At 43.8% G+C, this 14,822-nt stretch overlaps 1 protein-coding gene across 1 annotated transcript in view; it reads left to right on the forward strand.

Moving 5' to 3' along the window:
* Positions 1-240: 240 nt before the first annotated feature.
* Positions 241-14,822, forward strand: part of PDE6C (phosphodiesterase 6C) — a gene marked incomplete at both ends in the record, with an annotated part of 38,323 nt that continues 23,741 nt past the window's right edge. Inside the window, 10 exons of the mRNA XM_079794295.1 lie at positions 241-720; positions 7,010-7,162; positions 7,262-7,351; positions 7,944-8,084; positions 9,384-9,458; positions 10,430-10,494; positions 10,598-10,664; positions 12,225-12,272; positions 13,580-13,729; positions 14,281-14,424. Coding sequence (XP_079650421.1) covers positions 241-720; positions 7,010-7,162; positions 7,262-7,351; positions 7,944-8,084; positions 9,384-9,458; positions 10,430-10,494; positions 10,598-10,664; positions 12,225-12,272; positions 13,580-13,729; positions 14,281-14,424 — 1,413 coding nt within the window. The remainder of the gene's footprint in view (positions 721-7,009; positions 7,163-7,261; positions 7,352-7,943; positions 8,085-9,383; positions 9,459-10,429; positions 10,495-10,597; positions 10,665-12,224; positions 12,273-13,579; positions 13,730-14,280; positions 14,425-14,822) is intronic.

Raw genomic sequence — 14,822 nt, forward strand, 5'->3', positions numbered from 1 at the left:
TCCTGAAGAACTCTGTAATCCTGTGCTTCCTGAATCCCAGTCTAAGCCAGGACCTTCTGTCACATCCCAAGCGTTACAGGCAGTTGGAAAGCTCTGCTAAGCAACCATTCTGCTTGACCTTTGGGGTTCAGTGTGGTGCCATTTAGGATCGACGCAGGAACCTTGATCAGGATGTAGTTTCTTCTCCGCCCTCGGCCCCAGATGGTGCTCTGAGGGTCTTCCTTCCTGAACAGCCTCGCCATGGGGGAGGTCAGCCAAGAGGCCGTGGAGAGCTACCTGGAGGACCACCCTGCGTTTGCCGAGGAGTACTTCCACAGGAAGCTGCGGGCAGGGGCGCTGGGAGAAGCCTCGGGGCACAGCGGGGTGCAGGGCCGGGCCAGCGGGTCCTCCCCCGGGCTGTCCACAGAGGAGGAGGCGGCCCTGGGCCTGGAGCTGCTCCAGGCCATGCGGGAGGAAGCGGGCAGTGCTGAACCCGCGGCGCACTCGGCCCTGCAGAGGCTGGCGCGGCTGCTGCGGGCGGACCGCTGCAGCCTGTTCCTGTGCCGGGCCCGCAACGGCTCCCCCGAGGTGGCCTCCAGGCTGCTGGACGTCACCCCCACATCCAAGTTTGAGGACAACCTGGTGGCCCCTGACCGAGAAGTGGTGTTCCCATTGGACATCGGGATAGTGGGTTGGGCTGCTCACTCGAAGAAAGCGCTTAATGTCCCAGATGTAACCAAGGTAGGTGGCCTTGGGGCGGTGGGGCGGAGATGAGGACGTGGCGGGGTCCTGGAGGGACAGTGGGAAAGAGAGCTGAGGTTCGGGGGGCCATCCTGGTGCCATGGGTTTGGCTCTCACCTGGGGAGTGGGGGCAGCAGAGAAGAGGAGTCCCCAGGTCCAGGGCTGCCAGATTTAGCAAATAAAAAATACCAGAGGCTAGTTCAATCTGAATTTCAGATAAAGAATAAATAATTTCTTAGTGTAAATTTGGCATTTTGTCAGGCAACTTACCTGGGCCCGGTACAGTTCACACCTCCGCTTACACCTCCATGCTCTGGGCACGTCCTTCTGACAACACCACACAGCAGGCTGCCCCCGGGAGCTCAGCCAACAGCCAGATGCCAAGGCTCCTGAACCGCTCCCCATGCCTCTCACCCACAAACACACACGTCTCTGGGATGGATTGGCTCCTAAATGGATTCTTTCACCTATAGACCAAATGTGCAGAAAGAAAAATAATACCATCGGAAAGTTCAGGTTTAGATCATTAAAAATGTGAATGTTGGTGAGCCATTGGCCATCCCAACCCCCCCCGTAATGCAGATCTATATCAAGAATGAATTCCAAGCTGGTAAATGGGACCTTTGGACCCTCCTGAGACCCATATTGCACAAATGGTTATCTCCTTTTAAAAACATAACATTTAACTACTCCTTACCATCGCAATGCTGGTTTCTTTTAGGAAAATACAAATAAAAAGGAGGAAATGCAAATCACCCATAATCCCTCCACTCTTCAAGAGCCATAGGCATCAGCCTGGAGTGGAGAAACTTTTTCTACACGAGTCCCATTATTTTGATTTGCAGTTAATGAAAGGGGAGAGGAGGATTACGCTGTCAGGGAGTCCACCGGGAGCCGCCCCCCACAGGCTTTCCGCGTGGAGGCCTGTGAAGGGGGCAGTGGAGGCGAGAGGATAATCTCCCTCCTGCCTCCCAAAGCTGATTACGGGGAGGAGGGGTGCGCCGACCCAGAAGTCGTGAGTGGTCAAATATTAGCAACACTCAGCAAACAACCACAGGACAGCGCTCAGGTGCAAGGGTTGCCGCTGGACACATCAGTCCTCAGTCCTTCCCCATCCCTCCCTTCAGGGAACTGAGGCTGCTTGGAGCAGGTGAGAGGCCCACTGCAGCTGCTCTGAGTGACTAAAGCGAGCTGTGCCCTACGGCAAAGTGCCCGGGACACCAGGAAGGTTGTCCCCACACCCCTGAGTTTTTCTCATGGAAATGTGCTTTTGGCCAGTCTCCAGCTGAGCCCATCTCCTAAATTACGAGGACATCAAACTTAAGAAAGTGACAAGCAAGATTTGCTTTTCTTTCTAAGGAGAGATGGATAAAATGACTTCTGCTGCAATATGTTACTAATGGGCCCAGTTCTCCTTGTTGAGGGGAAATGGTAGAATGGAGCTGCTGTCAGTTGGCCTTGGTCTGTTGCTGTCCATGGTGAGCGCCCTGCGTGGACAGGGCAGTTCATGTGGGGTGGGCGTGCCATGTCCCTCTGTCCTCCCTTTTCCCGAGGACCTCTGGCTGTCACGGGTGGGACAGAGGTGTATGTGTTGAAGACAGACACCCTCCTGAGCTCAGAAGAGAGACAAAGGCCTCATTTAGTCTCCATTTTTATTTATTTCTCCAAGAGTGGTGCTTTTCAGCTTTAGATGCACATTAAATCAAATTGGGAGTTTAAAAATACTGATGTCTGAGACTCTCAGTCGATCAATTACATAGACTCTGAGGGGTTGGCATACAGGCAGTAGTATTTTTAAAAAGCTCCTCAGATGGTTCCACTATACAGTCAATGTTGAAAACCACTCCTCTCTGGGTGAGCACATGTGAGAGGAGGAAGTGAATTTCAAGTCAACTGTGGAATTCTAGACGGAAAGGGCTCCTGGAGTCCTTAGTCCAACTCTTTCCTGGGGCAGATGGGAAGTTAGGGTCACGGGAGCTGTATCTCTCCCAGAGTTCATGGTCTGGTCAGTGAATGAAAAGGGCTGGAAGAGAATCGAGGCCTCACCTTCACCAAACCCCATGTCTTTGCCGTTTCTTTTAAATGTGTTCTTTAATTCTTTTTTTTTATTTTTAAATTACAGTTGACATTCAATATTATTTTGTATTAGTTTCAGGTGTACAGCAGAATGGTTAGACAATTATATACTTTACAAAATGATCCCTCCAATATTTCCAGCACCCACCTGGCACCCATGACTGATTTGTAATTATCAATCTGTACTTGTAATCCCTTTATTTTTTTCACCCAGTCCCCCACCCCTGGCAGCCAGCAGTCCATGCTCTGCAGGTTCACCACATTTCTGTTGCCATGGCAAAATCTGCAAAGAGAAAGGTGATAGAAACTGATGTTTTAAATGAAATTTCTATTAATTCTTTACCTTTTCCTTGCACTTGGCAAGTTATAAAGATTTTCTCATTCTTGATCTCACTTGATTCTTGCAAAGACCCTGTGGGGAAAGCATATCTGTTTTTCCATCTTGTCTATGGAAGACTCTTCTCAAGGTCAATGAGGCAGGATGTGGTGGGCCTGGGACCAGAACCCAGGCCTTCGGGGGCCTCCATCTTTTACTGCACCGCTGACCACACACAACTCTTTGGGCTAGCAGTGTGGGCACAGGTGAGGGAAGGTCTCTCACACCCAGACAAAGGCAGAACTGGATGCTCTCAAACCTGGGGGTCCACAAAGGTTGCAACAGGGAAGCCACATGGTGTAGGGTGACAGCTTTGACATCAGACAGATCTGGGTGCACATCCAGGTCTGAGATGAGGAATGGTGTGATGGATTGTTTCTGCACCTGAGAAATGGAGGTAACCAAATACACAGATTAAATGGACATGAGGTGCCTGATCCTTTTTTTTTTGGTCTTTATTGTTGAGAGTATTACAGATGTTCCCCATTTCCCCTCAATGCCCCCCCCCCCCACCCACCTGGTTCCTGCTCCACCCCAGGCCTTCACCATACTATTGTCTGTGTCCGTGGGCTATGCATATAAGTGCCTGGTTCTTGGTAGGTGCTCAATAAATGATCGTTTTGACAGTATTCTATTTATGCCAAAGGGGTTTGGGGGCTGGGTGTGGGTAGACAAAACTGGGTCAATGGTTATTGCCTGTTTTTAAAATAGGTTAAAGGCAGGAAAACTTTGAATAACAGGAAACTGAGGGATATTCTTTTCCAGTTAATAATTTGTTTTTCTATTGGGAAAGCTGTTGATTAATTCTATGGATAGGCGCTTCTCATTCTGACTGTGGTTAAAAGAAAGCCATGGAGAAGCCCTAAGTTTTCAATGATTAACACGGCGCTTATAGCCTCCTTTCCTCCCGCCTCTCTCTTCCTTCCCTTTTCTCTTTCTGATTCCTCATCTCCAGGGATAATGGTATCTAATCAGAATTTAATAATGCCATGATCCAGGTGGGCTGCTGTTCTAAACCATGTTCTCTCCAATGCTTTTAGTGGCTGCTTTGAAGAAGGACCATCAAGGGGGAGTTTGTGACTTTGAGAAATACAGAAATGACCCAAACAAACTTCAGTAAGGATTGTTTGAGCTGGTGAAAATAAAAAACTAGAAAGCCTCATTCCTCCTACCCTGTACTTGGATGGGTGGTTTCATCCAGGACTTTCAGATACAATAATAAGCAAGCATTCTATTTTCAAACGTATAAGCCATTTTCTCAAAACAGCCGATTGAACTTGAGAGCATTTCCTTGTGTGTAGAATCTAGAGCAAACTAGCATCAAGCATTGAAGTTGCAGAGTGGAGTGTCCACCAGGAGATGCTGACTGGACTCCATTGTGCATGTTTCTGGCATTTTGATTATCCCTCTAGTGCCCAGGATTGCTGTGTAAGTGAAGGTGATCATGCTCTGTAATGGGTAACAGTTAGGAGGAAATCGGAATATAAGCTGGCCTGGGCAAGCAGCGCAGTAAGAGAAAGAGCCTGAGAGTGAAGATGCTACCGGAGCAGAGAGAAGTGACAGATGAAGTAGTTAGGAAAGAAGTGGCTCTTGCTGGCATGGGGCAGTGCTGGCCCTCAGAAGGAGGCGTGGCCTTCCATCAGTGAAGAGCATTTAATTTCTTTACTGATTACAACTGGTTAGAAAAACTAGAACTAAAAGCAAAATGGTAATTGTAAAAGATAGCTATTTTTCATCGAGGGAGACCCAAAAAGTTTCAGGTTTCTCTTTCTGGTATATTTTGAATACCCACTATGTGTCAGACGCCTCACGTTTTCTTTGTGAAGGGTCGCATGTCTAGGGATGCTCCACAGGAGTGATTCACCCACTAAAAGTGCAGGTTCCTGGGGAAGACAGACCCCACGTTAGGAGATTAGGGTTGAAGGGTCTGCTGTGAGGTCTGCAAATCTGCGTTTATCTGCAGGTGATTCTGAGGCACAGGCAGGGACTCCTGCTCCGACCTGAGCCGTGAGCTCTGTTGACCAAGCAGCCCATGTTCCCTGGTGGAAATTCCAGTCCAGAAGTTACACACCAGTGGACTCTCACCTTTTTACTTTGGGAAACTGATCAGAGTCCAGCCTCCAAGGTTTGTGCTGCTCTTAGAAGCACCACCAACATTAGGAAATGAAAACAATACAACTTGTGAGAGCAACACCACATTAATTTTGGCCAAGGATTCTCAGAGTTAGGCTGTAAGTTCAGTTCTAATCGAAGAAGCCTCAGGTTCAAAGAGAAGCTAGTCAGGACCAGGGAAGGCTGAGTCTATTCCCATGCATAGCTGTATTCCTCTGACTTACAGCCAATAAGACAACCACCATCTTTGACCTTCTCAAGCCCTTTCATTTGCGCACCTTTCTGAACTCACCTCTCTGCTCTTTCCTTGGTGAGTGTATTAGAATCATCTCTTGCATCTATCACATGTGACTTGTATCTGGGAAGATCTACTTCCTCTTTGCTAAAGAGAGAAAAAAAAAGTATATGAATGAAAGACATTAGCCTGGTAGAACAATAGCAACTGATAAGGGTCTGGTGCTGATAAGAGGGTGGTCCTCTCACGCAGGACCAGCAGTGGAAGTAAGAATTCCAACCTTTTGTAAAAGTGATCTGTGTAAATAAAAACTGCATACACCTGGTGACCCAAAAGGGATTTCCACTTTGGGAAACACATCACATAAACATAAAAGCAAGAATGCTCAGTGCAGCATTGTTTGCAGTGGAGAAAACTACAAACAGAATGAATCAGTAGAGGCTGGTTGAGTGGATCATGGAGCTTCCACACTGTTGAGTAATGTGCAAGAATTTAGGAGGTAAATTTGCATCCATATGCACTGGTCTGGAGGGACGTCCATAACATATTGTTATATGATGAAAGTATTGTATGAAATGAGAAATTTTTTATTTAAACACACACATACACACACACACACACACACACAGAGAGAGAGAGAGAGAGAGAGAGAGAGAGAGAGAGAGAGAGAGAGAGAAAAGAGCCCTGGCCGGCCTAGCTCCATGGTTAGAGTGTTGGCCTGCACACTAGAGGGTCACGGGTTCAATTCAAGATCAAGGGCACGTTCCTGGGTTGCAGATTCGATCCCTGCCCCCAATAGGGGTGTGTGGGGGAGGCAACCAATCATGTGTCTCTCATGTCCATGTTTCTCTCTCTCGCCTTTCTCTCTCTCCCCATTCCACTCTCACTAAAAATCAATGGGGAAAATATCCTCACTCCTTGGGTGAGGATTAAAATAACACAAAAAACAGAAAAGTCTTTGTCAAAGCGTAGAGCAAGGCATAGAAGGAGATGTACCAAGCAGTTAACACTGATTTCCTGGTAGGCAAGATTAGAAGTTTGGGGGAATACTAAGTTTTTCTTTAGGTTATGATGTACTGGTTCTCTGGTTTCAACTGCACATTTTACTTTTGTGAGCTCTGTGAAACGCACCTGTAACCCCAGCTGTGCTCTCCTTCCCGCCACACACTTTCTGATCACTGTAACCCTCAGTCTTTCCCTCCCTTCCTCTTAGCATCTTCTTTCCACTTGGCCGTGACATCACCTCTCTTCTCCTGGACCAACCTCAGCCTAACCTGGATAGGCTACAGCTCAGCTGGAAAACGATCCCTCTGAAACGGGCAATTTCGTTCTATGCAATCACAGGATGGGGGTTGTTTGCTCAGGACCACTGCACTGGGGCCCCGGATATCTGTCGATAGAATTTGGACTAGAGGGAAGGACCTGCTGCCATTTCTAGCCCCACACTCCATGGTTCTGTGCTGCTTGGCAAACGTGTGTGTGTTTTTCAGAACAGCCATTTTTCTGACTTCATGGACAAACAAACCGGGTATGTCACTAGGAACCTGCTGGCAACCCCGATCGTGATGGGCAAGGAGGTTCTGGCTGTGGTTATGGCAGTTAACAAAGTAAATGCATCTGAATTCTCCAAGCAGGATGAAGAGGTAATGCTAACCCAGAGTCAGAGGCTCAGGGAATGTATTTGTTATAGATCTGAGAGGAAGATGTCACACCTAATTGGCTTTTTTCTCCGCTGTCTGTAGGTCTTTTCCAAATACCTCACCTTTGTTTCCATCATCCTAAAGCTTCATCATACCCACTACTTGTACAGTGTTGAATCCCGAAGAAGCCAGGTAAAGGGAAGGTGACTAATCACTCAATGCTGACTTGTTCTGACAAAGGGACCCGGAGGCAACAAGCCCAAACCCCTCCTTTCTCCTGTGGGGTTTAGCCCACATGGAGCAGACCCCCAAACTTCAGTCCCAGGTGTCTTCTCAAGATCTGCCCTGGCTTTCCATCCCCACCTGCCTGCCCTTCCATCTGTATGTGCACTGGCTTCCTTTCTTCAGACTTCATCCAAGGTGGCCCTGATTTCTTCATCTATGAGACGGCCATGATAATTATAGTACACAGGAGCCAGTGGGCCACCAATACTGCACTCTGCCTAGGGGCTGTCTCTGCATCCAACTTTAGATGACCTCCCCTTCGAAGGACATAGGGACCAGTCATAGCTTTTCCTCTTTCATAGGCCCACAGCCTTGCAAAGGGCTACTCATTATCCCACACAGAGAATCAGTATTTTGTCGGACGTGGACATGTTCAAAAATGGAATTGCATTGTCTAGTGATATGGGTTCATTTTATTTGATGCAGCTCATGGCTAAAGCTCTATATTTTCATAGTGTATTTTTTTCCTAACTGTTTTCTTTTTAATATCTACTTTCAGATCCTTGTGTGGTCAGCCAACAAAGTTTTTGAAGAGCTCACAGATGTTGAGCGACAGTTTCACAAAGTGCTCTACACAGTTCGAACATATCTGCACTGTGAGCGGTACTCCATTGGACTGCTGGACATGACCAAGGAGAAGGTCCTCACTGTGCCACACATTTTTGCCTTGCTTAAAATCACCTGTAAAACATGTATCACACGAAATGTGGTTCATTTAGGAATGGATAGCTATGTGAATAATCAGTCATGATAGTTCACAAAAACCAGTGCCAAGAAAGTAAGGTACAGAGGTAAAAAGTGAGCATTTTGGAGCAAAAAATATCTGGGCTTGAATCTTGGCCTTTCTATTTTCTAGTTGTCTGTGTCATCAATGAGTCTTTTATAAAAAAAATATTAATTAAAAGACTTTCTTTTTTAAGAGGAATTTTAGGTTTATAGAAAAAATGAGCAGCAAGTTCAGCTAGTTCCCGTATTATCTGTCTCTCCTATTATAACATCTTGTATTCCTGTGGTGCATTTGTTACAGTTGATGAATCAATTTTGATAAGTTGTTATTAACTAAAGTCCACAGTTTACATTCAGGTTTACTCTTTGTGTTGTACAGTTTATGGGTTTGGACAAATGCATAATGTCATATATATCTGCCATTACAGTATCATACAGAATAGTTTACCTAAAAATCCTGTACTCCTCCTATTTATCTCTCCCTCTCCTTACCCCAAGTCTCTGGCAACCTCTGATTTTTTTTTACTGCCTCTATAGTTTTGCCTTTTCCATAATGCCATATAGTTAGAATTATACAGTATGTAGCTTTTTCAGATTGGGTGATTTTCCTTAGTAATAAACGTAAGTTTCCACCATGTCTTTTCAGGGCTCGATAGCTCTTTTTTTTTTAATGCTGAATAATATTCCATTGTCTGGATGCACCACAGTTTATTCATTCACCTACTGAAGGATATCTTGGTTGCTTCCAAATGTTGGCTATTATAAATAAAATATAGGTCTTTTTGTAGATATACATTTTCCATTCCTTTGGGTAAATACCAAGGAGGGTTATTGCTGGATCACATGGTAAGACTATACTTAGCTTTGTGAGAAACTGCTAGATTTAATATTCCATAAAAGAGTTGCTCTTTAAGAGTTACTTTTAACTAGGTATCAGAGTAGATGCTTTGTATGTATTACTCACTTAATCCTCATAACGACTCTGTAATATGAATCCTATTATTGTCCCCATTTACTGGTGAAAAAGGTTAAGAGACTTGTTCACAATCACACGTTCCTATAAGCAGTATTGCTGGGAATTACAGACGTTTTTCAGCGCTAAAATTCCAGAATTATAAATTAACATAAAATATGCAAACACATGAAATTCATATAAGATATGGTAGGTCGTGGAACAGTTTGTATAATAATGTTTAAATATAACTGTCTCCAGGAATTCTACGATGAATGGCCAGTCAAGCTTGGAGAAGTCGAGCCTTATAAAGGTCCAAAGACACCAGATGGCAGAGTAAGTGCCACCTTCCTTGGTGATATCCATACATGGTGCAAGGTGCTAAAACCAGAGGCAGCCACGCATAGGGGAAGGAGCATGAGCCCCAGAAGGCCTGGGTTCTAATCCTGTAACTTTCTGCGGGACCTTGGAGTAGTAGAAAGAGTACTACACAAGGAGTTTGAGGTTCCAGCCCCAGCTCTGCCCTAAGCCAGCTGGGTGGCCCAGGCCTTAACTCATTGTTTAACTTCTCAGTTTCCTTTTCCGTAAAGCCAAGGCTTGGGACCACTGGTTCTCCACAGGGGGGGACACATCAGAGCTACTTGCACAGCTTTTGAAACGCACTGTTCCCAGGTCCTTCTTCTGACATTGAATCTCTAGGGAAGGGTTGGGTTAGATTTATTCCCCACCCTCGACTGCAAGCTTCAAAGGGCAGGAACTGTGGTTTGCCACTGTATCCCCAGCACACAGGAAAGGCAAGGTGATGGGACACAACGCGTCCAGGCCTCAGGTTCTTCTCTGTCCAAAGAACTAGTGAGCTAGTTCTCAACATAGCCACCGAATCCTGTTTCCAAGGCAGTTGTCCAGATGAGCCAGTGCCGGAGCGGGTGAGTGCTCACCGCCCAGCTGGGAAGGGGAAACATTGACTGAGGTTGAGAAATGACAGGATTTGTTCCAATGAAGTTATCAGTCAGATCTTTCTGGACAATAGAAAGGGATTAGTTAAAGGAAAAACAAGTTTCCCCTAAAAATTGTTCTGGTGAATTCAACTTTGTAAATTTCATTAAACAGGATTGCTCATGTAGATAAATGGTCAATGATGTTTCTAGTTTTATTACAAGCTTGTCATCAGGACACTAGCAGTTTGTGATTTTATGTTATGCCAAGAAACGTGGTTGGGAAATAAGGTACTATTCATATAAGTTCATCAATGAAAAGCGCTTATTGGGAAATAAGATTTTTCTCATAATCTCTATCTCTCCTCTTAGGAAATCATCTTTTATAAAATCATTGACTACATTTTGCATGGGAAGGAAGAGATCAAAGTGATCCCGTGAGTATTATCATAAAGCAGCTGTAGGAGTTGCCATTTTATTTTTGTACACAGTGCACTTCTCAGTGTAACAGTGATTTTCTTTCTTCTGATCTTCCTCAAGGACACCTCCCGCAGACCACTGGACTCTCGTTAGTGGATTACCAACATATGTCGCTGAAAATGGATTTGTAAGTTATTGAACAAAATTAAATAAGATTGGATGGAACTCTTATTAGCTAAGAGCTGCAAACAAATGTGAAAGCCAGAATATATCAGGGAAAGGTGAGGTGGCCACTTCCTTTGGCACAGGACATCGGTGAGAGCAACCTTGGCAGTTGAATTAGGTTAACTAGAGACTCCCAAACTCTACGAGAAAATATTTTGTCAGCAGGAGAAAAACTGATCCATTCCCCAGCCTTTATTTTTTCATTTCCATATATGTTTATTCATATTTACCTTGTCACAAAAAGGATTTAAGTTTAAACAACCAAATAAAGCAATGTAACACAAAATAGAAATAGGTGAAAAAGAAAAAGAAAAAAAAAACACCAAGGGCAGGATGTAAATTAGAGCCAGAACTAAAGATAACAATGATTTGCTGCACAATGTCCTCCACATTAATAAGATTAGGCTGCACACTTGCTCTTAGCTTCCCAGTTAAATAGGAAAACTGATCAGGTACAGAATTTACAGTGTTCCTATGACAGAATCAGGTTGTTTAGAATAAAACACATTATATTCTGATACAAAGACTAGAAAAACATGTTTTCCTTGCTGTCTCCATGAATACCATGTAATACAGTAAATAACAGCATCACCTATATAATACACGTAGTGGACCCCAGCTTTTAAAACTGTAGCCACACAAATTTCAGAGTCCTTTGGAAGTCCATGACCATGATTCCTGCTGGGTTTAATTTTATCTCAAGTACAGTTCCCTTGGTCAAGACTTTAGGAGCATGGAAGATTACTGACAAAAGAGAAAAATACATAGAGAGAATTTTGCCACTGATTGCAACGCAAGATGTAGTGAGTTGATAAAGGAAGTGAAGATTGTTGCCCTGGTCTGTTGGGTGGGCCCAGTGGACAGTAGACTAGTTCTGGCTGTGAGAGGTCAGGTGCAGGAAGACAACAAGCAAAGGATCTCTGGTAGGTCCCATAGGTCTCAAGGCCAGAGGATGGGGCCACCCTAGCTTTCCCACTTGGCCTCAACAACACTTTCCCTCCTTCTCACAGCTGACTTTTTTCTCCCGAGTTGGGCTTCTCCACCATCTGTGTCTTTTTTTTTTTTTTACATCAAAATTCTTCCCTGCAAGAATATTCGATGCTTTCAACATTTCTTTATGTTTGCATTTTTCTTTCTTCCCCCTTCAGATCCAAGTTCCTGAAATATATGTGCAGCATTTATTTGCATATTTGTTTTTTCTTTAGTGTTCTCCTTGTACTTTTTGCAGTGTTCATTCATCTAGTTGCTTTGAATTTGGAAGAAGACTCCTTAGAGGCTGGGAGAGTAGGAAGGTGCAGAGAGGGTGCTAAATGTCATCCAGTGACTTAATAAGCAGAAGAGAAGCTAACATCAATGTGTTGTTAGCAAATCTGGCCTAGCCAAGGTCCAGTGCCAATAATTTGCTTGTGAGCTATCAAGACCTATGGAAGAAATACTCACACCTGGTGTGTTCTTTCTTGTTCTGGGTTTAATGGCTTCACCACATGATGTTTCAGGACTTCCATCTCCTCTTGCTTTACAGATATGTAATATGCTGAATGCCCCCGCAGATGAATACTTCACATTTCAGGTAACCTTGCCCTCTTCCAGGCCACACCTCTCAGTGCTGAGGAGGAGGGGAGCAGCACTGCCCCTCGCCCCCGCCCATTTCTCTCCTCTTCAGAGTCAGCTCTAGACTCAGAGAAACAAAACACCAACAATTCTGAAGCATTTGGAAAATATCTTTAATTACTAAATTATATGGTCCAGGCTATAAGTGCTTTTGGAATTCTGAAAAAGAAAAAAAAGTTAGAGAAGGCTTCATGCGAGAGGTGAGGCTTACTGGGGGCCTCAAAGGATGACCAGCTAAGCTAACAGGAAGCTGAAGAACGAATAACGTGATGTTGAGTGCTTGACTACCTTTGCTTTGCTGCATACTGTGTAGGTGCCACATCACGGTTCCATGATTCTCAGACTTCAGAAGGCATCAGAAGTACCCAATAATTTACTCAAGATGCATGCCCAAAGATTATGAAACAAGCTAAAAAAAATGTGCATATGGCCCTGGGGCCACACTTTGAAAAACTCTCCTAAATGTCTATGTCTGCATCCCCCACTAGGTTGTGGTCATCTTGCGGTGAGGGCCTGTGAGGTATTCATTTTTGTATCCAGCAACTAGGTCCTGATACATCATAGGGGCTTGACAGATGTTTACCAGACAGACTACATCACAGTACAAAAGATTAGCTTGATAGATCAGTCTGGAAAACAGAAACCACACTAAGTATTTCAACAGAAATAATTTAATATAAAGAATTAACTAAACAGGTGTTGGAGGACAGAAAAAGTGAAACAGAGATAAGTGCTTCTCATCCCTAGGGCTGGGGAGACAAAGACAGGAGGATAGACACTTGGTTCTAGTACACTTAATTGAGTGTACCAGAATACTTTTATGGCCATATAATCCTAGACATGTTCTGACACAACACAGGAATTGTGCATCTAACACCCAAAGATTATTTTTTCTTTAAATTAAAAATAACCTCAGTGGGGAGTGATGGGGTGGTAGCTATTGTGGTGCTGGGTTAGTTCTGTATCTCTATTCTAGTGGAGGTTGCAATATCTACTCATGTGATGAATTTGCATAAAGCCATACACACATGCACACACACAAATAAATACATATAAATCTGGTGAAATTTGAATAAGCTTCACAGATTGTGCCCAGGTCTATTTCCTGGTTTTGATACTGTACTATAAGTGACACAAGATGGTCCATCGAGAAAACTGGGTCAACGGTTCCTGGGACCTCTCTGTACATTTTGCAACATCCTGTAATCTATAATTATTTCAAAATTAAAAATTAAAAAATAATCTGAGTGCTTTTATTGTTTTTAGAAAGGACCCGTAGATGACACTGGCTGGGTCATTAAAAACGTCTTGTCCCTGCCTATTGTCAACAAGAAAGAAGACATTGTGGGAGTAGCTACATTTTACAACAGGAAGGATGGAAAACCTTTTGATGAATATGATGAACACATTACTGAGGTAAGTGCAATTATAAAATAATGGAGGTAAATGAAATTCATGAAATAATAGAGGATGCATAATTATTTGTTATTCTGGAATGCTTTTTTTGAAGGACAATTAAACATGACTCACACAGGGTTGCAGCCAATATGTCATTGTGTCATTTCTCTTTCCTGACTTCTGTAAACTGCAACATATTTTCACTAAAGTATGAACTTTTGGCTTAATCAAGATTCTTTACAATACTAGGAAACTGGGAAAGAAGGTTTCTATATTTCTCCCCAACCCCTTCTATTACTCTTTTTCTTGCTCTCACCCCCAGCTCTCTCTCTGATTTTCAGGTCATGCTTATTCTACTAGATTTTTGTAATTTCTCTCTAATAAAGTATTCAGGGTGCACAGTGCACTTTGGAAATCAGGGCTTCGTCAAGTTTATTGTCTGGGGCATTGTTAATATGTTTTGTTCTTAGATTAAAAGAGAGATTGATATAGGGAAGCATGTGGTTTGCTGCCTTCAAATCAATTTTCCTTTCATTTTAGAGAATTGAATCATATTTTATATATTTCAGACTCTCACACAATTTCTTGGATGGTCTCTTTTAAATACTGATACCTATGAGAAAATGAATAAGCTAGAAAACAGAAAGGAGATAGCTCAAGAAATGCTCATGAACCAGACCAAAGCCACTCCTGATGAAATCGAGTCTATTTTGGTAAGTGGAGAATTCGGTCCTGTGGACATTAGGTGGTACCTAACCAGGGCTTCTGGAATTCACCTAATTACCCAGAGGTCTGACTAATGAGAATAGGTTTAGTCCTGAACTAAGGAGGGAAGGTAAAGAAGGAGGGACTAAGGGGAGACGTGGTGGCCCAGTGTACCTAGACTCTGACTGGACTTTCAGGCTGCTTGGTTGGAATAGCACTTTGTTAAAAATAGTGTCTGGGCCTGTAGGAGCTCCAGTAGTGATACCTGGATTCAAGTGTGTTAGCAGGAAAAAAAAAAAATTTCCAGGAAGAGAAATATACCAGTCAGCTATTGCCATGTAATGCAGCATAACAACCATAACATCTCAGTGGTATCCAACAATAAACATCTAATTCTCACTCATGC

Source organism: Cnephaeus nilssonii (genome assembly GCF_951640355.1).
Source record: "Cnephaeus nilssonii genome assembly, chromosome: 16".
NCBI classification, from domain to species: domain Eukaryota; kingdom Metazoa; phylum Chordata; class Mammalia; order Chiroptera; family Vespertilionidae; genus Cnephaeus; species Cnephaeus nilssonii.